At 38.7% G+C, this 24,189-nt stretch overlaps 1 protein-coding gene across 4 annotated transcripts in view; it reads left to right on the forward strand.

Moving 5' to 3' along the window:
- The window catches only part of MSH3 (mutS homolog 3), a 169,861-nt gene that overhangs the window by 96,868 nt on the left and 48,804 nt on the right, over nucleotides 1-24,189 (forward strand). For all 4 annotated transcript variants that reach the window (XM_020875739.2, XM_020875740.2, XM_020875742.2 and 1 more), the window contains exons 17-19: nucleotides 3-119; nucleotides 6,532-6,639; nucleotides 16,197-16,308. In XM_020875739.2, the coding sequence (XP_020731398.2) occupies nucleotides 3-119; nucleotides 6,532-6,639; nucleotides 16,197-16,308 (337 nt within the window). The remainder of the gene's footprint in view (nucleotides 1-2; nucleotides 120-6,531; nucleotides 6,640-16,196; nucleotides 16,309-24,189) is intronic.

Here is a 24,189-nt window from a genome sequence, read left to right on the forward strand (position 1 = left end):
AGCACAAAAGCTGTGAGCCGCTTTCACTCTCCTTTTATTGTAGAAAATTACAGACATCTGAATCAGCTCCGGGAGCAGCTAGTCCTTGACTGCAGTGCTGAATGGCTTGCTTTTCTAGAGTGAGTTTACAATGAAAAATATAATCTGACTTTTTGCTATGAGAAATAGACCGGAAAATTTTTCCACCAAAAAGAAAAGTAAAGATTACTGCTTTTGACCTGCCATAAAATAGTTGAGTACATGTGTTCTCTGATTTTATTTTTAATCTATTTAAATGTAAGCTCATCTTAGTCTTTGGTAAGAGACCAAATATACTTTTTGTTACTGTACTAACATTTTGTTGCTAAGGATGTTTAGTAATGTCATTTTGAAATTCTACCTTGGATTTTGTTTACTTTTCTTGTATAAAGGCTTAATTAACATTTTCAGAGTTGGACAAGTATGGGTTAGTTGTTTTATTGCATTAGCCAAAAAGTTTGTTGTTCCAGGAAACAAAGTCTGTACGATGTTACAGGAAAACTCTAACAATGTTTTCGGCTAGCCCACTAGCTGCATTTAATTTTTTTCTTGTATTTTTGCATCCTTTACCTCTTTCCCTCTACTTTGTATCTTGAAAAAATTCAAATCTATGGGAAAGTTGAAATGATGATCTCTGTACTCTTTACTAGGTTTATTTAAAGTGTTGAGATTTTACTACATTTGTTTTATATCTCCCTCACATTTTTTTTTCTGAAACATTTTAAAGTAAGTTTTAGACATTATAATACTTTGACCCTAAATAATTAAGCATACATCTTCTAAAAATAAGGACATTTTGCTATATAATTTTGCTATCACTATTATACCTAGGAAAGTTTAATCGTTGTTGTTCAGTTGCCCAGTCATGTCTGATTCTTTGCAACGCATGGACTGCAGCTACTAAGTTAAATTTTAAATAGTCTCAATTCCTCTTCTCCCCATATTTTTATTATTTTTATTTTTTTATTGAAGTTGATTGATTTACAGTTGATTTACAGTTATGCCAAACTCTGCTGTATATAGCACAGTAACCCAGTTACATACATATAGACATTCCTTTTTTATATGCTTTTCCATTGTGGTTTATCATAGGATATTGAATACATTTCCCTGTGCTATACACTAGGACCTTGTTGCTTACTCATCTATATATAATAGTCTGCATCTGCTAATCCTAAGCTCCCAGACCTTCTCTCCCTCAGCCCCCTCCTCCTTGACAACCACAAATCTTTTCTCCATGACTGTGATTTTCCCTCCTCCCGTATTTAAAAGAAACCTTCACATGTTGCATTTGTTTATTAAGTTTCATTAGTGTATTTTAATCTAGAATAGCCCTCTACCTTTATATTATGAAATTTAGAGGGGAGGCATCCATGTCATTGTCTCAAAGAATGTCTCTTTCTGGATTTATTAACAATCACATGTTCATCTTAATAGTTTTAAGTTGGTGGTGTTCTGATAAATGGTGAATAGCCAGCTCTCTGGAGAGCAGTAGTGTGTGTTTGATTTCTGTGGTGTCACTACACCCACCAGGACTGATCGCAAGCTCCTGCTGGCCTGGATTGGAAAGAGATGTGCACGCAGTTGACTTTCATGAGTCCATAGGAGCCAGCTCCAGACCACCAGTCACCTAAGCACTTTGTTTATTAGCTCATTTTGCTTCACAAGAGCTCTAAGAGTGAAATATTATTATCATCCCCAGTTTACAAATGAATAAGGCAAGTGACAGAAATAAAGGATAAGTTGCCCACAATAAGACTGTAACACAGATTCAGCCCAGGGTGTCTGGTGGTAGGGCGTGTGCCCTGTGCTGTCAGGCTGTAGCGCCCACCTGTGGTGAATCAGTCCATGGGCATCGCTGGGAAATCTCTGTCTTGCTCTTTAAAATTTTAAACAGTATATTCAGTGTAGTCTTCAGGGAACTTTTTTCCATTTAAAGTAACAACTCTGACAAGTGAAAAAAGAGGAGCAAAAAAGATAGTATGTGACAGTTTTTAAAAGGTAGTAGGTTAGTACCATCTCTTGTTGCCTAGAGGAGTTTTGAATTACAGGATCAGAAAGAGATTTCAGTACACTTACCCTGAATCTTTTGGAATTATCTTGACTCTGAGTCTTGAATCTGGGGATAGAAATTTGGCCTACTCACTTCCTTTTCCAACTTGCTTTCAATCACCCTGGCTGAGGGTTTTCAGGGCTCTTGAGTTTCTGTTTTCCTGACTTTCCCCTTAGCGATATCACTGAGAACATGAAAAGTGGACTAATGTTTTCCCTTTCAAGCTTCGGGGACTGTATTCTAGGGTCCTGGGATTCAATGAGGTTGTTTGTCTTCACTGTCTACATAGTGGGTGTGATTTTATAGGTCTGGGTTATGTTCTTTCATGATTCTGGAGTAGAGAAAGTTCAGCTCTCCCAGGGTAAAGATGTTGGCACTATCCTGATTCTTTATTCCTTTTTTCCCGTTTATCTATTATCGAATTCCTGGTTGTCTTTTTTCTCTTTAAAACATCTCTTTGATTTGCCCCTTCCTCTCCTGTCATCTCACACCCTTCCATCCTCACTGTGTCAGCCCTCTGCCTGGGCCCTCCTACCCCATTAACCCAGGAGGATCCTACTCTCATCATACCATGGCTTGGCTGGAGTTGGGAGTTGCTGAGAGTAAGCGAACATTAAAACATCACAGAAGAATATGATATGATATACTGCTAAGTAAAAAAAGGATGAAAAGTGTTAAAAATGTAATGCCAGTTCTGTATGTGTAAATTCACATACATGCACAGCGTACACATTTTTGTATTTTAAAATATTAAATACACATGCTGTTATTAATATGCTTATTGGCCATTTATATATATAAATAGTTTCAAATATTAACTGATTAATTCTGGAGGGTGAGATTACTGGAAGTTTATTGTATTTTGCAGATCCATGATATCAAAAGTTTTGTAATATACATATATTACTTTCAAACAGAAAAATATAATTTTTTTTATCTAAAGAAAGAATATTGGCTGAAATTTAGCTACAACATTTGCAGCTAGAGCCCCCACGAGAACAGCATTGATTGTTAGACATACTATTTATTGAGGTGCCAGATGGTGTGAATATAATGTCATTTCAAAAATGATTAACCTTATTGAACCTGACACCAGAGGATTGAATACCAGCTATACAAGTGTTTTTGTCTCTTACCGAGATACTAACAGTTGTCCATTAGTCACATTACTTTTTATTGAAATATTGCAAGAAGTCAAGGCTGTAAGAAAGTCTGTGAATGGAACCCCCTCTCAAAAAACAGTGTCTCTTCTTTCATGTTCTAAAAGATAGGCTCTTGATATTGAATAATCTTAATGGAAAAATCTTTAATAATAAGATTATTGAATATTATTCAATTGAATAATTGAATAAAATTACCTCTCATACAGTAGTTCAAGTATTTTAGAAATACATTTGCAAATAGAAAATAATATTCTCCTATTTAATTAACTTCAAATAAATATTATTGAATAACATCAGATGGTAAACTGTCATAATAACTTTAGAACCCAAGTGTCTTTAATCTCCTTCCCGTGGACCCAGCAATACCTTTTGAGATTAAATCACAGTGATTAGTTGAAGTTGTTTGGTGGCTTAGTGATAAAGTTGTATGTTGTTATGACATAAACCCAAGTCTATCAGATTGTTACCTGAATGGTCCATTTTTCAACCTGTCATTTTTCGAAGATGATCTCTTTGGAATTTGGTCAAGAATAACAAATAGACAAAGACGAAGAAGTCAAGCAAGGCTTTATAAGAGTTGTGATGGTGAGTTTAAGGTTTATGATAGCTTAAAATTTTTTTTCACATGCCTTATTTATACAGTTGACATGAGAAGGAACATTGTTGTCCACAGCTAAATAATTTACCTTCTCTCTCCTGCCTTTTGTGTTGTTGCTAAGCTGAAATGGTACTGACCAAGAGTTATATTACTTATTTCAATCCCAGAAGTTAGATCATCAGGGACAGTTATCCTCAACCTAAGGCTGTTAGGTAGTGATAAATTAGTGGCCTGGACAGGAGCTGAGAAGGAAGGAGTGGGGGTAAGAAAAAATTGGCTGTTTTTTATTTTTTTTACTGTAGTGCCACAGATACATTGAACACTTGGATTCAGAGAGGCAAGAGCAGAAATATCAAATATGGCTGCTTTTTGGCAAAGGAGAGAGTGCCAGGATAGGAAGACCAGATGGATCAGTAATTAGAATAGGGACAGAATGAGCCATAGTCCAAGGGGTAGATGAGCAGTCAGATCTAAAATTGAAGCTACTAGGAATGACAAGGCACCCTCAGGAGCCTTACGTCCACAGAGCACGTGGCATCTTCAACACTAAGAGCCATTTTTAAGGTGGCAACTGAGTGCTCCCGTTTGCTGTCAGGTGTAGTCTCCTTTGTGTTTGGTATTCTGCACATGCTCTTAACATTGTTAGTGGTAACCATGTAGTTCCTTCTGAGTAACTTTAATTTGGGAGAAACAGGTAAATTGTATTCATTATGCTCTCCTTGTTCATGAGGTTCTCACTCTGCTGACAAAGGTCCGTATAGTCAAAGCTATGGTTTTTCCAGTAGTCATCTATGGAAGTGGACCATAAACAGGGCTGAGCACTGAAGAATTGATGGTTTAGACCTGTGGTGCTGGAGAAGACTCTTGAGTCCCTTGGACTGCAAGGAGATCAAACCAGTCCATCCTAAAGGAAATCAACCCTGAGTATTCATTGGAAGGACTGATGCTGAAGCTGAGGCTCTGATACTTTGGCCGCCTGATATGAAGAGCTGCCTCATTCAAAAAGGCCTTGATGCTGGGAAAGATTGAGGGCAGGAGGAGAAGGGAAGACAGAGGGTGAGATGGTTGGACAGGAGTTTGAGCAAACTCAGGGAGACAGTGAAAGAACAGGGAAGCCTGGCGTGCTGCAGTCTGTGGCATCACAGAGTTGGACACAACTTAGCAACTGAACAACAACAGTGCTGTATCTACTCAGACAAAGAAGTTTAAAATATACTGTAAATATACTCTGTAATTCACAAATAGTTAGAATTAAAACTGAATATTTAAAATGTTCTAGTATCTGGAAGAGTTATCTATATAGGATATCTTATTTTAATATTAATAAAAAATCAAATTACGGATTCTAAAAAATCAGTATAGTGGTAATAATATTGGAATAACTGATCACATAGCAGCTTAATCTGGATATCCTTTTCTAGTAGGAAGCACTCTAAAAACCTTTGGATTTAAGAAGCAAACAGACTAAATCTCTTAGTTTTTGAAACCTGCAGTATTAAATAGAGAAATATTTTTTAAGAGAGGCATTCAGTATAATACTCATCTCTTTTGGAGAGGATTATCTTTAGAAAGTTATAAGGAACTCCTATGATAAGAGATAATAGAAGTATCTAAGCAAAAAAAACAGAGAAGGCAATGGCACCCCACTCCAGCACTCTTGCCTGGAAAATCCCATGGACAGAGAAGCTTGGTGGGCTGCGGTCCGTGGGGTCGCTAAGAGTTGGACATGACTGAAGTGGCTTAGTGACTGAGCAACTTCACTTTCACTTTTCACTTTCACGCATTGGAGAAGGAAATGGCAACCCACTCCAGTGTTCTTGCCTGGAGAATCCCAGGGACAGGGGAGCCTGGTGGGCTGCCGTCTATGGGGTCGCACAGAGTTGGACACGACTGAAGCGACTTAGCAGCAGCAGCAGCAGCAGCAAGCAAGCAAAAAAAGGAAAGGAAAACCCCTACATACAGCATATGTTTTTTCTAGAATAAGTCTTTCAGTGCAAGTCTTTTAAACTTTTAGATCACCAGTTACCTAATTAGCCAAAGATTTGAAGTGACAGACCTTTTTAAAAACAAGTCTCATATTTAATTTCTATATGAATTATTAATAAGAAAACTGAAGATCACTTTTAAAAGTACCTTTCTTTCTACTTGCCTTCAAAAAATTTATTGCAATGTCAACTCTATGGTTAGATGTTAGATAAGTAAATCAGGTGAACCTGATGAGCTCTACCTTTGAGACACTTCCAGTAAATTTTAGAAGATATTGAAATTGTTTTCCTAGTTTGGACAATGCCATGAAGGATATGTGCAAAGGGAAGCTGATCCATATGGGTAGTTCATGATGTCATTTAAGTTAAGTGAAAATAATCTCTACATTAGTGTTAATTAGGTCTGAGTTCAGGGTCATGGTCAGATGAAATGTGCAATATGGTATTAATAGTAGACATCTTTGTAAAGAAACTATTTTAAAATATTTTTATATATATATATATATATATTTTTTTTTCAAATAAAGTCTCAGTAATCAAGTTATTAAGCAGAAAATAGTTCAATGTAGTTTCCACCTTTCTTAACTGCTAGCTGTGTGCCTGGTTATTTGTTTATGCTCATCATAGCTACCAAACTGATTACTTATTGTACAGTTTTTATAGTTCTAAGAAGTCAGTTTGCTCACCTTTTTGTTGTTATTGTTGCTTCTGTAGGAGTTTCAGTGAACATTATCACTCCTTGTGTAAAGCAGTCCATCACCTAGCAACGGTTGACTGCATTTTCTCCCTGGCCAAGGTCGCTAAGCAAGGAGATTACTGCAGGTAATGTATTTTTTTTTTTTAACTTCAGCCCTTTTCCAGTGCTTTAGAACAGATAGAATTTTTCAGTTAATTTTAGTGTTCCTTGGTGGCTCAGCTGGTAGAGAATCTGCCTGCAATGCGCGATACCTGGGTTTGATCCCTGGGTTGGGTAGATCCCCTGGAGAAGGGAATGGTACCCACTCCAGTATTCTGGCCTGGAGAATTCCATGGACTGTATAGTCTATGGGGTCACAAAGAATCAGACCTGACTAAGCAACTTTCACTTTCATTATACAGTATTAAAATTACTCAAATATATTGAACTCTTGGTAAAGCTGAATGTCATACACATATAGCTTGATTTAAAATTAAGAAATTCCTTTCTTGCTCTCCCATTGAGTACAATGAAAGCAGATGATGACTATAACTAGAGGGAAATGTTACATATTTCAATTTTTAGATTTATGTGGGTGACATTTTTTATAGAGGAGCAATCCTTTCATTTGTTAGCATTCACTTGAACACTTATGATATGTTTAACTTTGTAATTATAAAAGTCTCATTTAAACATCATCTAAATCAGGTATGGGGGAGACTTAAGGTATGATTCATTTTTAGGCAAATTCCACTCAGTTGCTCTCAAATTGCTCATCCTGAAGTCTGAATCCTAAGCTAAAGCTTTGGCTCAGTGCTCTGCCTTCCAGGCCCACTGGGGCAAAAGGGTCCTGTGTTCCAGACCCAAGGGGGTAGCAATCCTGTGGCCATAGCTTCGCTGGGCAGAGGTTCAGCCCCTAGGGCCCCAGGCCGCCCAGTCCTTAGAGTGGTTCGTTCCGTGGCCAGGCTCTGCTTCCGAGGTGGCCCCGCTTCTGCTTGGTGTTCTGCGCCTGGGCTCATTCCAGCAGCTCCCCTCGGCTGCAGTTCTGCGTTGCTGGCTCGCTGTGAAGCCCTTTCGGAGGCTCGCTGGGTTCTTATGTAAGAGGACTATCCTATTCCTGAGGACTCTGCCCTTGAGACCTAATCACCTCCCAGGGGTATAGGTTTGACCACCAGGCTGGTTATTTTAACCACTAACCTTAAACTAAGTTTCATAACCTCTGTGCTCCTCAGATTCTTCATATTCTTCACAAAATAATACCTACCGCTTAGAAATGTACAAATTAAATGAGATAAAGACTTGGTGAAATTTCTAAAGAAAACCAGGCAGCTGATAAATACTTAATAAACAGCAATAGTTACTCACTGATGTTTATTCAAAAATCAGAAAGAATCAAGTATTGTAAAATTTTTTTGCCTTTGAAAACAACATCTGAGCTTAAGGGTTGTTAGTATCTTTATACCTATCATTATTTATTTTTTAAAAATCACTTTTGTTTTCTATCAGTTCACAATCTTTTCTGTCTCTTTGAATGTGGTAAGCATAGTTATCTCAAAGTCTGTGTCTGATGACTCATATGTCTGTAGTCCTTGTGGGTCTCTTTCTATTGCCTGTTGTTTCTGTTCATTTTCATTCATGCATCTCTTTGAGTGCCTGATTGTTTTGATTATCTTCTGGGCATTATATTTGCAAAATCACTTGTAGAAATAATTTGATGTATATTTCTCTGAAAGGGTCACATCTCAAGACACTAATGATGTTCTGGCATCACTTAGTCCACCTCAGAGCTTGAGAAGGTTCAGAAATTCAAAGGGTTAAAGATTCAAAAGTTCAAAGATTCAGAGCCTGCAGTTCTCACTTCAGATCCAGTCTTCTGCCTGGTGTGCAGGCTTTTGGTGTTTCAGTCCAGATTAAAGCTGTTCATAGTGCTCAGCATCCCCTCAGAAAGCAGCAAAAATCAGCAAAGACCCTCACTGGCCCTCTGTCCTCTGTTCTACCCCAGATCCTGGCCTGATAATTCCTTGTTGTCTCGTTACTTGTCAGGTGGCCTCAAGTAGTATCCTTGAAGTAAAGTACAGGTTTTCTATATTTTATCCAGCCTTTTATTTGTCCTCAGTAGGATTGTTCTAAACCACACCTTCTGTCAGTAAGACAGTTTCAGAAAGTGTCACATGCTAAAGTACTTTCCACATTGGACACTATATACTTTATAGTAAGAAAACTTCACCTGAAAATTTTTAAATGAAAATCGTGCCATTATCTTTAAGCAATACAATCAGTCTCTCTCTCTCTTTTTTTTTTTGGCAGCCATAAAATTGAATGTAAATAGCCATGAAATAGGAAGTTTTTTTCTAAAATGCATTTTAAACTAGTATCTAAATAATCTGAAGTTTATGCTCTTTTCCCTTAGATTTCCAGCTTGTTTAAAGATTTTTAGGCACACGAGTTATTGCAGTATATTAAATCGATCATTGGCTTCATAATTATAATCTTCTTTCTAAATGTTATTCAGTTCAGTTCAGTCACTCAGTCATGTCCAACTCTTTGTGACCACATGAATCGCAGCACACCAGGCCTCCCTGTCCATCACAAACTCCCGGAGTTTACTCAAACTCATGCCCATCGAGTCAGTGATGCCATCCAGCCATCTCATCCTCTGTCGTCCCCTTCTCCTCCTGCCCCCAGTCCCTCCCAGCATCAGACTCTTTTCGAACGAGTCAACTCTTCGCATGAGGTGGCCAAAGTATTGGAGTTTGAGCTTCAGCATCAGTCCTTCCAGTGAACACCCAGGACTTATCTCCTTCAGGATGGACTGGTTGGATCTCCTTGCAGTCCAAGGGACTCTTTAAGAGTCTTTTCCAACACCATAGTTCAAAAGCATCAATTTTTTGGCGCTCAGCTTTCTTCACAGTCCAACTCACATCCATACATGACCACTGGAAAAATCATAGCCTTGACCACACGGACCTTTGTTGGCAAAGTAATGTCTCTGCTTTTTAAAATGCTATCTAGGTTGGTCATAACTTTCCTTCTGAGGAGTAAGCGTCTTTTAATTTCATGGCTGCAGTCACCATCTGCAGTGATTTTGGAGCCCTAAAAAACAAAGTCTGACACTGTTTCCACTGTCTCCCCATCTATTTCCCATGAAGTGATGGGACCAGATGCCATGATCTTAGTTTTCTGAATGTTGAGCTTTACACCAACTTTTTCACTCTCCTCTTTCACTTTCATCAGAGTCTTTTTAGTTCCTCTTCACTCTCTGCCATAAGGGTGGTGTCATCTGCATATCTGAGGTTATTAATATTAGGACATTTTATTACTATATTCTAAATCGTTATGCAAAAGTTCTTATTCTAGGTCTTTCTATCCAATTCGTATTCTGGACATTGTACATTTTTACTAATATAGACTGTTATTCTGTTTCTCTGGCTATTTAAAGGAGAATGATGCAGTTTCAAAAATATAAAATAAAATAGGTAAATTTGTTTAATGTTTCCTTCTTTTCAGGCAGCATCCAGATTTTCTCAGTTCTTTCTCTGCAGTGCCACTGAATGCCATCAGCATTTCATATCTTTCTGCTCTCACTGTCCTGTCCTAATAAATCTTCTCAGGTCTGAATAATCCTTCGCTTCATACTGTACCAGGAAGTGTTTTGTCATTATGTAGTTTTGAAGGCAACAGAGTAAGTCAGTGTATATTTTAGAGCAGAACAAATCACTCAGATTTTTGCTTTAAAGTGAAAACCTTCCTGGGAAGTCATATCAGTGTCATGAATATGATACGTTGATTTCATTCGGCAGAGCACTTAGAGTTTTAAAACTATATAACTTAGAGTTGGTTTCATCTTTTTTTTCTTTACAGTATATTCGTAACCTATCTAGATAAAAATTCTGTTTTAAAATTGTACTCTAAAATTTAAAAATTGTCATTTTCTTGTGCTTTAAATGTCCCCTTTCAAAAGATGATTTCAAATTATCTACTTAGGAGATACTTTAATAACTTTCTTTGAGAGATGTGAGTGCGTGCTTTTGGGGTTTTGTTAGTCAGATATATTTAAGAATTCAAGTATTCAGTAAAGTATTATTTCTTGGTGTTATGAGTACATTCAGAAATGTGCTTATATGTGAAAGGTCTGAGTCTAAACACTCGAGATCACTAATAGGATATTAAGATGAAAAAGAAAAGGGGTCAAGAAATTGATGAAAAAACTTCAACGTTACGAATCAGTGAGTGCAAAGTTAAACAATGAGATTACACTTAAAATTAGAATGTTTGATAATACCAAATTTATTAATAGATAAGGGTATGAATTTGGCCTTGAAGTGCCAAATGAAACAGGGCAAAGGCTAACAGAATTTTGCCAAGAAAACACACTGGACATAGCTGACACCCCCTTCCAACAACACAAGAGAAGACTCTACACCTGGACATCACCAGATGTTCAACACCGAAATCAGATTGATTATATTCTTTGCAGCCAAAAATGGAGAAGCTCTCATACAGTCAGCAAAAACAAGACCAGGAGCTGACTGTGGCTTAGATCATGAACTCCTTATTGCAAAGTTCAGACTTAAATTGAAGAAAGCAGGGAAAACCACTAGACCACTCAGGTATGACCTAAATCAGACCCCCAGTACTCTTGCCTGGAAAATCCCATGGATGTAGAAGCCTGGTAGGCTACAGTCCATGGGGTCGCAAAGAGTCAGACACGACTGAGCAACTTCTCTTTCTTTCTTTCTATGATTATACAGTGGAAGTGACAAATAGATTCAAGGGATTAGATCTGATAGATACAGTGCCTGAAGAACTATGGATGGAGGTTCATGACATTGTACAGGAGGCAGTGATCAAGACCATCCCCAAGAAAAGAAATGCAAAAAGGCAAAATGATTGTCTGAGGCAGCCTTACAAATAGATGAGAAAAGAGGAGAAGCTAAGGGAAAAGGAGAAAAGGGAAGATATACCCATTTGAATGCAGAGTTCTAAAAATAGAAAGGAGAAATAAGAGAGCCTTCATCGGTGATCAATGCAAAGAAATAGAGGAAAACAATAGAATGGGAAAGACTAGAGATCTCTTCAAGAGAATTAGAGATACCAAGGGGACATTTCATGCAAAGATGGGCACAGTAAAGGACAGAAATGGTGTGGACCTAACAGAAGCAGAAAATATTAAGAAGAGGTGGCAAGAATACACAGAAGAACTGTACAAAAAAGATCGTCACAACCCAGATAATCACGATGGTGTGATCACTCACCTAGAGGCAGACATCCTGGAATGCAAAGTCAAGTGGGCCTTAGGAAGCATCACTATGAGCAAAGCTAGTGGAGGTGATGGGATTCCAGTTGAGCTATTTCAAATCCTGAAAGATGATGCTGTGAAAGTGCTGCACTCAATATGCCAGCAAATTTGGAAAACTCAGCAGTGGCCACAGCACTGGAAAAGGTCAGTTTTCCTTCTAGTCCCAAAGAAAGGCAATGCCAAAGAATGTTCAGACTACCACACAATTGCACTCATCTCACACACTAGCAAAGTAATGCTGAAAATTCTCCAAGCCAGGCTTCAGCAGTACGTGAACCGTGAACTTCCAGATGTTCAAGCTGGATTTAGAAAAGGCAGAGGAACCAGAGATCAAATTGCCAACATCCGTTGGATCATCGATAAAGCAAGAGAGTTGCAGAAAAACATCTACTTCTGCTTTATTGACTAGGCCAAAGCCTTTGTGTGGATCACAATAAACTGTGGAAAATTCTTCAAGAGATGGGAATACCAGACCGCCTGACCTGCCTCTTGAGAAACCTATGTGCAGATCAAGAAGCAACAGTTAGAACACTACATGGAACAACAGATTGGTTCCAAATCGGGAAAGGAGTACGTCAAGGCTGTATGTTGTCACCCTGCTTATTTAACTCACATGCAGAGTACATAATGTGATATGCCAGGCTGGATGAAGCACAGGTGGAATCAAGATTGTGGGGAAAAGTATCAGTAACCTCAGATATGCAGATGACACCACCCTTGTGGAGAAAGTGAAGAAGAACTGAAGAGCCTCTTGATGAAAGTGAAAGAGGAGAGTGAAAAAGTTGGCTTAAAACTCAGCATTCAGAAAACTAAGATCATGGCATCTCATCCCATCCCTTCATGGCAAATAGATGGGGAAACAATGGAAGCAGTGACAGATTTTATTTTTCTGGGCTCCAAATTCACTGCAGATGGTGACTGCAGCCATGAAATTAAAAGACCCTTGCTCCTTGGAAGAAAAGTTATGACCAACCTAGACAGCGTATTAAAAAGCAGAGACATTACTTTGCCAATAAGAGTCTGTCTAGTCAGAGGTATGGTTTTTCCAGTAGTCATGTATGTGTGAGTTGGATTTGAGAGTTTGACTATAAAGAAAGCTGAGCACTGAGGAACTGATGCTTTTGAACTGTGGTGTTGGAGAAGACTCTTAAGAGTGCCTTGGACTGCAGGGAGATCCAACCAGTCCATCCTAAAGGAGATCAGTCCTGAATATTCCTTGTAAGGACTGATGTTGAGGCTGAAACTCCAGAGTTTGGCCACCTGATGCGAAGAACTGACTCATTGGAAAAGACCCTGATGCTGGGAAAGACTGAAGGCAGGAGGAGAAGGGGATGACAGAGGATGAGTGGCATCCAGGTTGAATGGCATCACCGAATTGATGGGCCTGAGTTTTAATTGAAAGCTATTTTAATTTTAACATGCATTTAAAAAGATGCATGTCCTATGATTTGGAAATTCCACTTCAAGCATTTCCTCTGGCTTAGAGGAACACTTGAAAATATGCACATGTATGTGTAAATATGTTTGTTCATTGGAGCATTGTTTATAACATTGAAAGTCTAGACTGTCTGAATGTTCCATAGTGGAGATAGCTAACGTGCTATTCAGCAGCTTCGAAAGAATGCCTCCAAGGAATCATCCTTCATCTTCAGTATTCCATACCATCAGGGTTCACTGGACCGATTTTTCAGCTTTTGAGTTTTTTAAAGGTCTTGCAAAGAACAAAGAGAAAATTTACTTCTCTTTTTTTTTTAAAGGAGAATAAAATTTATTCAGTCTTATATTCACCAGATGGGCCCACTTGACCCTTTTACAACTCTGAAATGCATTTTGAGATCTTTAATAATTTTTATCTTGCTTTTGTCTGGAATGCCTTACTATTGCATCATCCTAGGAATCATTTCATTACTGGTTATCAGTATTTCCAAGCATGCTGTAAAAATCTAAAATAAGAAGGAAACTGGAAATACAGAAATGAGATAGAAGTCACTGTCATATCATTCTTCATTTTGCTCATTGTATTTGCCAAACAGTTACATCATCTTTCAAGAAGATATAAAAGTAAACTGGCGATGCCACTGTTTTAGTTTGTTTCTGACTTGGAGTGAATACAGTTGAGAATTCAGAATTTTTCTCTTTTCACTCATAATAGCGAAAAGAAAAAAACTGACAAAAGACATTTCATTTCATTATTAGATTATTCAAAACATGAATCTGAAGAGAAGGATAGCAGTGCTCCAGATACTAATGATAGGAGAAGGCAATGGCAACCCACTCCAGTTCTCTTGCCTGGAAAATCCCATGGATGGAAGAGCCTGGTAGGCTGCAGTCCATGGGGTTGTGAAGAGTTGGACACAACTGAGTGACTTCACTTTCACTTTTCACTTTCATGCATTGGAGAAGGAAATGGCAACCCACTCCAGTGTTCTTGCCTGGAAAATCCCAGGGACGGGGGAGCCTGATGGACTGCCATCGATGGGGTCACACAGAGGCGGACACGACTGAAGTGACTTAGCAGCAGCAGCAGATACTAATGATGGTAGTGAAATTTCTTGTATAAAACAAAATCTCAGATTATGAATGTGCAGATAATATATCTTAGGTGTGTGTGGATAATATATTTGTGAGGGCAAAGTGAAATGGAGTATTCTTACTCAGTTTGTTATTCCAAAAGATGCACCCATCATGCAGTACTTAGTGACAAGATTGGAACCATCGTGATTTGCTAAAAACACATCTGAGAGTATTCTTTTATGATATTTGTGTCCTAAAATTTTGATACCGTTTGCTTGGGGATAGGTGCTAAAGCAGGAGAGTGAAAGAAAATAGATGATATAAAATAAAAGTACTCATTTGCTTGATTATTCTAATTGTCTTTATAAATACAGGTATGAAATGTTTTGTATTTATGAAGCAAAGAAGATAGCTATCTTCTCTTTAACAAAATTATGAACTTTAAAAGATTTCAAAAAGTTCTTCAAACATTGCATTTTCATCACAAGTGGGAGAAGAACCAGAAATAAGGATAAGCTAGAATCTATTAGAAATGTATTGAACTTTAGACTTAGTATTTATAAGTGAATATCGTCCATGTGCCTGCATGACAGCTGATGAACTGTTACTTAGATTCATAGTGTGTTGCCCATTCCAGGTATGTGGTTTAGTCACTAAGTTGTGTCCAACTCTTCTGCGACCCCATGGATTGTAGCCTGCCAGGCACCTCTGTCCATGGGATTTCCCATGCAAGAATGCTGGAATGGGGTTGTCATTTCCTTCTCCAGGGGATCTTCCTGACCCTGGAGTTTGAACCTGGGTCTCCTGCACTGGCAGGCGGATTCCTTACCACTGAGCCACCAGGGAAGCCCTATATGTGCTTTAAAAACCTGGAAAATATGGACTAAAAATTTGAAATTTGCTGTGTTTGGATTCTTATTAATTGTCATGACGTTTTCCCCCTCACTATTATTTTTTTCTCAATTCTACATAGTACTTTTAAAATGACTTAGAAAGTTTTAAAGAAATAAAATGACAGAGTCCATTGGACCCACATGGTAAATGGTGAAGTCTATCTTTTATAGGTATCAAGGACTATTAAGGGGAGAAAAAAGTAGTTGTTGAATGATAAATTACAGTATGATTCTTGGTTTTTGTTGTTGTTTGTTTATTTTTTAAGAAGAAATCAGAAAGCGATACACTGAGTTTATGGAAACTTAAATGCATAGAAGAACATTGGGAAAGGTAGACACCAAACTGCTCTCAGTTGAACCCTCTGGGGAGGAGACTGAGAGAAGGCTGATGGTCACAAGAGCTCAGATAAGTCGATGAAGTTATCGGTAAAAACAGAAATATAAAACCTGAAAAACAAACAAGGCAAATAAACATTTTTTATATCAAAAAAATGTAAAAGATACTAAAGACCATATAAAGATGTTTTAATTAAACAGAATGTGAAACTTTTAGGTCATTCTGTCCCCAGGTCCAACATACAATTTATATGAATGTGATAATCTATAAATAATTTTGCATGATTTTTAAAATTTTGTTTATTGCTTAAAATGATTTAAGTAGCAATAATCTGAACTGATTCTTTTTTTTTTTAATGACTATATCTTAGAGAGTAGTAGAAAAAGAAAAAAAGAAAAAGGATCTTATAAGGGAGATCTCAGTTTTCTAAAGTTTGTGCTTCAGAGCACTGTAATTATCATAATTGTCTTTCCAGTTCTGATTCTACATTTGAGTTTAAACTTTTATACTCAGCCTTGTCCTGAGCATATGTTCTTAAAGTCCATGTTTAAGGTTTGGTTATGTGTCTGACAGACTGTCCAGAAAAATCTTCATGATTTTTGAGATATTTTAAAAGTCTCTTTCCTTGCCTTGTCAATTGAAACATGCTTCTTCTTGCAGACCAACTCTACAAGAAGAAAGGAAAATCCTAATAAAAAATGGCCGGCACCCTGTGATTGACGTGCTGCTGGGAGAGCAGGACCAGTTTGTTCCCAACAGTACAGATTTGTCAGTAAGTACCACATCATGTCAAAAATAGGTTGAAGATGATAACTTTGATCTTGAACTTTTAAATACCATATGATATTTTAAAAATTTACCCAGGTTTTACCTTTGGCTTTAAGTCAACTAACCCATGACCGTAGTTTTATATATGGCGTCAGTGCTATTTCCAATGAAAGATTATCCATAGAGGGAACAATTTAGCAACTATAAGATTAGCCTTAATTAGTTATTCTTGGTAATCTAGCAAAAATATTATATATTTTTAAATGCCCACAGATGCTAATGGAGAGGAATCACACCATGATTTTGCAAATTCCTGTTGGTGTATAGTATAGGCTGTCTTATGGTCTGTTTTCAGATGTTTTGTGAAAGGATCACAGATGTTTCAGCTGATTTCAGTGATAAGAATTTTTGTCATTAAGAAAAAAAAGAATTTTTGTTGTATGGGCTAGGGTTCCCTTGTAGAACATTAATGATTTACAGTATTTATCCAACTAACACGTACTTACTGAGTACCTATTTAGCACCAGGTAGTGAAGCAGAGTATTAGGACAGACAGTAGAAAGCAAGACAGAAGTATTCCCTGCCTATAGCGAGCTTGTGGTCTAGCAGTGAAGATAGATTATTATAATGTGACTCGCTCAGGCCAGGATTCAGGAGACTGGATGTCACAGAGCATGTAGCAGATTGACGTAACCCAGTGTTAGAGAGAGTGTTTTGGAAGCTTTCCCAGGGATGAGATATTGACTGAAGAGAGAGTGAGTCAGTGCAGACCAGGGAAATGGAGACGAGTATTCCAGGGCAGGAGCCAGGATGGTAGAGTCTGAGGCAGCGCTGGTGGGTTCAGAGAACTGAAAGATGTTGCGTAAGGTTGGGGCATAGAATATAAAGAAAAAGTGTCAGAAATAAGGAAGAGGCCAACTTGTTTAAAGCCGTGTTAAGGAGTTTAAAAGTTTTTATTTTTTTATTTTTCCTAAAGGATTGAGAATGCTAGCAAAAGAGTATTTAAGCCTGCAGAAAAAAGCGAACTTGTGTGTGTTTGTTACACAGAGTTACCTTGTCCATGATAAACAGAGCCATGCGCTAATTCAAGTGATAAGGGTAATTTTACTCAGTAATATTGTTGCGTAGGAAAAAGAGTCTAGCTTGAACTGAGTACAGTTTGTGCAGAGATGTTTCTGTTTGTTCCGTCACTAACTCGTGGCCGACTCTTGGCCACCCCATGGACTGTAGCACGCCAGGCTCCTCTGTCCTCCAGAGTTTGCGCAAATTCATGCCCATTGAGTCGGTGTTGTCATCTAACCACCTCCTTTGCCGCCCTTTCAGAGATGACTGGGTGTCTTCAAGTAAGAATGAGCAAGTAGGGAGGAGGGCTGGGCATGGGCAGGTTCACAGAAGTGGAAACAGAAAAATTGAGAAAAGGGGTTGGTTAATGTGAAACCCTTCCTGGGTTTCATAACGGGCAGCTGTGGCTGATCCCCTCCCATGGGGACTGAGAAGGACAGTGAGAGTTACTCCATGGGTGTTTGCATTTCAGAGAGGTGCCATACGCAGTTCTAAGTGGTGGAAGACTGACTTCTTAAAGGGGTTAGAGAAAGGATTTATAAACACAGGATTTATGAAGTAACTGCTCAAAAAGTAGGTTTGATGTCTATCTTTCACTAGGTTTTGGCTGGAACAAATACAAATTCTTTCCTGGCAGTGTTGTGCTTTTGTAAGCAGGGACTTTAATGGGGACTGGGATCATCCCAAGATTGTGGCCTTGAGCTGTTAAGTAGAACTATATGCTGGCTTTTGTTCTAGTCTCTTAGTGAGGAGGGAATGAAATCATTTGTGCCGAGAGGGTTGCAGCTGTTATAGGCCAAGGTTGGGACAGAGTGGGCTCAGAGGAGCCTGACTAGCATTTGATCAAGGAGGGAGTCTCTGTCAACACAGTGAAATTATCTGGTGATGAGATGAGAGAATTAGCATGGAAGGAGTTGCTAAGTGAGGGAGGTTGTATTGGAGAATGAGGCTCTTGAATTCCAGATTCCAGAGGCAGTGTGCTGGGTGATAGAAAGATCCCAGGGATGGCCCTGGATGGTGAGTAGCAGAAGTGGAGGAGGTCTTCGGAGAGGAGGAGATGGAGGGACAGCTTTTGAGAAAGAGGCATCCATAGGCGTGTTGAAACTGTCCAGACAACTTGATTTGTAGTGGAATGTGAAGGTGGTCCAGGTGTCAGAGATTCCAAGAGATGGAGACTTGATGAGCTGGAGGTAGATGGAGATGCCTGTGGTGAAGACAAGTAGAGATGGAAAGGCTCTAAAGAAACAGATATGGGAGAACCTTTGAACCCTGAGATACAAATGATAGGATGTGGCAAAAAGCTCATCCTTAAAATGAGAAACCACAGGGGAGTAACAGCCAGCTTCAGCTCAAGTCAACGTGTGAAGGAAATGTTAAGTGAGGAGGTTAGAACATGGAAGTCTTGGGGAATTTTTCAGAGGACAGTGAGAAAATTGAAATGTAGAGAATCAGTTGGAAATTAGGTCAGACAAAGGAAACCCAGAAGAGCAAGGCAGTTGGGAATATCACAGAATATTCCATCTTGGGCTGTGTGCAAGGGTGACAGAGATGTGATCCTGCTAAATTTGATTGACCACAAGGGTGGGGCAAGTGAAAGGAAATACTTTGAATTATATCTAGTTTAATAATACATTTTTGATATTGCTGACAGAAAAAAAAATGCACAATGTGAGAGCTGTGCATTAAGTTTTTTGTGGGGCAAAATGAGGACTATAGCCCTGGAGATAGCGTTTCAGATAGCTCCGAGGAATTGCTCCAGAGACATGGGGGGAAGGCCATTGTTATGTATGATTTTAGTGAAGTGGGGTATGTGCAGCCAAGCACACATTTTGGCAGATGCTTACTGCTAGTCACAGGGAGCAGATGTCACCATTAATTATTTTAGTGCTGTTCTAGATATGAGGAGATGTAAGAATTGGGCTCAAAATCTTTTCTGGCAAATAAGCTAACTATCTAAAGGCCTGGTCTGCCAGTTTTTCCCAAAGCCCGGAGTACCTGATTCCTGATCTCCACCCTGAACTCCTTTCAGGGTGTGTTGGAGAACAGCAGCTGCAGCGGTTTATGACTTAGTCCTTATAGAGACAAATGGAAGGTGGCAATTTTTAGCTGGCAGTATCATACAAAAACTTGGAGTAGTACGTAACCAGATCTCTGATGTCTGTAAACATGTTTATTCTCCTTAGAGAATTTGTAAGTTGCTTGATATATCAAACCAAGTTAACAGACACTAATGTATTTATTGTGTTTTATAGGAAGTCTCTGTGAACATAAGAATTCCTTTTTCAGTGTCCATGATACTAGTAAGGTGTAGCTTTTCTTGAGAAAATAATTCAGCTGTTCCACTTAGTACCTTGGTTTACTTATAAATCACTTGAAGCATCATTTCCTATTATTATTATTCTCATCCCCATAAACACCAGTCAGCTTGATCTCAAGTATGTTATTCTTGACACTGAATTTTTATTTTTGTTTCCTTTTCATTCCCCTCCTTTCTTTTAAGTAATTTATTACACTATTTAAAACAGCAAAATTTGAGAAACTAAATTAGCCTAATGACAGGGATGTTTTAAAGAAACGTTGAACTCTTGTATTTAAATTTTTACAAAATAAATGGAGCGATTTATTCTAGCAAGCACTTCAGAATATTCCAGAATATTCATTTCTTTTACATATGCTTTTTCTAACTTGAGTAGGAGTTGATATAGAACTGTTGCTATGGCGAAGTACAGTCTTTTTTGCAGGGTATAAATTTCTATATAGGGATAGTGTTGAAGAAGAACTTACTATGTAAAACTCAATTTTAAATATTTTATAGGTGTTAATTATAAAATATACTCTGAAAATAATTTCCTGAAAGTCAGGTGGCATTATTGCCTTTGACAGACATGTAATTTTAAGAAATGGTCTTTTGTACATGTAATTATGACTGTGCTTTTCTGAATCTGTATTATATGAACTCATTATAATGTTTCTAAACAAGCCAAGTTACTGCCCACTTTTCCTCAACCAGTTTTAAGAATACTTATTTTTTTAGATACCCAACACTGAACAAAGGTTTGCCGTATAGCACAGGGAGCTATAGTCAGTATCTTGTAATAACCTATAATGGAAAATAATCTGAAAAATAATATATGTGTATGTGTATAACTGAAGAATACTCATTTTTTCACATTTCACAATCTTGCATGATTTATAAATTTTTTGCTAGCATTGTTTTATGAATATTTTATTCTTACAGATTTTAACACAGTTACTTTGTGTCAATATTGTGCTTGAATTTAGGCTTACAAAGAAGAGATATAATATTTCTAATCTGGTGTGAAATTGATCCAATTAAATTAATACCAATAGAATACTTATCAAGGCTATGAGGGACCTAATGGGCTATCCGGTAGAAAAATTGCAACAGACTTGAACAGGTGTATCAAAGTAGAGGATGTCCAAATGGTCAATAAACAAACTAACATTTTTTTAGACTGCTATATTGAGTTTCCTAGAGGAAAGAATCAAATATTAGCAAAGAATCAAGTAGAGAGGAAGTGTGGGGTACTTGTGGGACACTTGGTGGAGATCCCAAAGTGAAGGTGGATGTAAAAGCCAAGACAGAGGGCTGAGATGGAGTTAGGGATTTAACAGTGATCGTGATTCATGTTCAGGGAGCTTAGATTCTGGGTCTGTCTCTCAGGGAGATTGTATAAACATTAACGAAGGTTGAGGGAAAAGCCTTCTCAAGCATTGACATGAAAGGAGTCATTTCACTGAAAGTGGGTTTAAATGAAGAGAACTTTTCAAGTATCTTTTAAATATATCCCTACCTAATGTTTAGCATTTAGTTATTGTTTCATCTGAACATCAAAAAAATAAAAATACAAAAAAAAATTTTTAAAGGTGCTGTTGTATATTTCTTTTTAGCCTTTGAGACCTTGCTCTGCTGCGTCTTCTAGGAAACCTTGTTTGACTTCTGCAAGCATAATCAAAAGGAATACACTTTTAAACCCCCTTTTTTTGGTTCCCTTCCCTGACTCCTTACATAATCTTGAGTATTTGTAGACTTAGCAGCCACTGGATCTGCCCACCTCCAGTTTGTTCTCCACTCTGCAGCCACAGGGCTTTTCCTAACCTGTCATATCACTCCCTCATTTGAATTGATGCTGAAACTTCCAGCCGTACAGCTCCCAAGCTACTGCTCCTCTAGGACTTGGCAGATGGTCTTCCCTCAGCCTAGAATGTCATCTTCCCCCGCACGTCCACAGCCACCTCCCACACACCCACGTCGCACGCCGTCCACCCTCCAGCTCCTGCTTGTTCTTTGACTGTGGTCTTGGTGTCACAGCCTGACTAAGGCTTCCTCCCAAAGCTGGGATGTGTCCCCCCTGTCGCATGCCCGCAACACTATTTCCCCCTCGCTTAGTCTTTATCTCACTAAATTGTAATTGCCTTTTTTGGGTCTGAGGTTGCCAGTGTCTTATAAGCTTAAAGAGAACAAGGGCTTTGCTTCTTCTCTTTAGTTGTAATCATACTGTCAGTCGCAGTTCTCCGGCACATAGCAGGCATCCAATCAGATTTGTTAAATAAAAAAGGATTGGCTTTGAAGTCTTGAGCAGTCGCCAAGACTGCAAATTTGTGCTTTTTTTCCTTCACAAAATGTTATTTTTCAGGATATCATATTAGGAGTTCACAATTCATACAGTCATTATACTGAAGAACTGGAGGGGATATTGGGGATCATTTGGTGTGACCACTTCTTCATACTTGGGAGTAAACCAAGGCCCAGAAAGGGGATCGACTTGCTGGGGGTTTCTAAAGTCAAATAGTCATGACCTGTTTCCCAAAATGTGTATTCTGAGGCAAGCCAGTGCTTTCCAACCCTTTTCACTTCACAGCACACCAAGAAAATGATTACAGTGCTGGTACACTGGAGGAAAAGGTTGCTCAGAGCAAAATGAGGTTGGCCCAAGGGCTCTGACTGAGCGAGCCCCACCTGCCGCTTTGAAGGTCCATGTTTTAGAACCCCTGTAACCTTTGAGGCAGTCCAAGATGCAGTATGCCAAGACATACTGCTACTGACCAGGGTTCTTGGGCTCCTTAATCAATAGAAATTGTTAAAAGGCCAGGCCTGGCTTTATTGGAGCCCCTGCAGCAGCAGTGGAGAGTGATAAAAAGCAACCGTTCCCCTTGCTTGCTAAAGGGAGCTGAGCTGGTTCCCTTATATGGGGTGAGTGTAGGGGTGTGTCCAGGGTCAGGCCAGAGGGGTAGCTCAGGTGGTTTGCCCACCCCTTGGTTGGTGTTGTATGCAGGAGGCATGTGCAGTACCCTTGTTTTGCTCCTGGCCTTCAGAAGTGGCAGTTGGATTTTTGGTCTCTTTGTACGTTATTGTCCATAATTTGTATTTGCATGCAGTTACTTATGGTCCCTTATAGTTTCTTTGTATTGAACAAAATGTAACACTTAAAGAGATATTTTTCCAGGTGCAAGCACTATAGCAAAGTATCCCAGATCCCAGACCCCAGCCTCTCTCAGTACTGCTTGGGAAACTCCACCATAACCTACTGTAATCTCAGGAGTTTTTGCATTTTAAGCCAAATGACTTTGTAATGGATGAATTTTTTAAAACTATTTATTTTGTATTGGGGTGTAGCTGATTAACAAACAGTGCTGTGATGGTTTTAGGTGGCCACAGCAAAGGAATTCAGCCATACATATACATGTATCCATTCTCTTCCAAACTCCCCTCCCATCCAGGCTGCCATGTAACATTGAGCAGAGTTCCATGTGCTATAGAGTAGGTCCTTGTTGTTCACGTAGTGGATGGATTTTTGATAGAAATCAAAAGTGGGGGTATTTGTTTGTGTTTTTTTTTAAATATAAATAATATAAACTTATTGGGAAGGAGAAAGGGGAAGATATAGTTGGTGCCTTCTAAATTTCTAAGGAGGAGAGTCAGTCAAATGCAAAGCAGGAAGATTCCCAGGAAGTGCTGGAACCCTGTGTATCTGTGTAACCCAAGGGAAACCCACAGCCCAGAGGACAGTCTTATCTTTCCTCCACCATCTCCCGGAGCTTGCTCAAACTTATGTCCGTTGAGTAGGTAATGCCATCCAGTCATCTCATCCTCTGTCATCCCCTTCTCCTCCCACCTTCAGTCTTTCCCTGCATCAGGGTCTTTTCCAATGAGTCAGTTCTTCGCATCAGGTGGCCAAAGTATTGGAGTTTCAGCTTCAGCATCAGTCCTTCCAGTGAATATTCAGGGTTGATTTCCTTTAGGATTGACTGCAGTCCAAGGGACTTGCAAGCGTCGTCTTCAACACCACTGTATTATATTAGGTACATAAATATTAATGAGTGTTATAGCTTCTTCTTGTATTGATTTCTCTTTTTTTATTTCTTTGTCATTGTATAATGCCCTTTTTTTGTCTTTTGTTACTATAGACCTTGTTTCAGTCTATTTAGTCTGATATAAATATTGCTACCTCCACTCTCTTGTTTTCATATGTGTGAAATATCTCTTTCTCACCCTCACGTTCAATATGTGTGTCTCTCTATCTCTGAAGCAAGTCTTCTGTAGGCAGCAAATAGATGAATCCTTACTTTAAAAATCTCATTAGCCACACTATGTGTTTTGACTGGAGCATTTAATTTGTTGACATTTAAAGCAATTATTGGTAGGGCTCTTCCCAGGTGGCTCAGTGGGTTGAGAATCCACCTGCATTGAAGCAGACACAGAAGACTCAAGTTTGATCCCTGGAGGAGGGCATGACAGCTCACTGTGATACTCTTGCCTAGAGAATCCCATGGACCGAGGAGCCTGACGGGCTACAGTCCA

Source organism: Odocoileus virginianus, chromosome 3 (genome assembly GCF_023699985.2).
Source record: "Odocoileus virginianus isolate 20LAN1187 ecotype Illinois chromosome 3, Ovbor_1.2, whole genome shotgun sequence".
Lineage (NCBI taxonomy): Eukaryota > Metazoa > Chordata > Mammalia > Artiodactyla > Cervidae > Odocoileus > Odocoileus virginianus.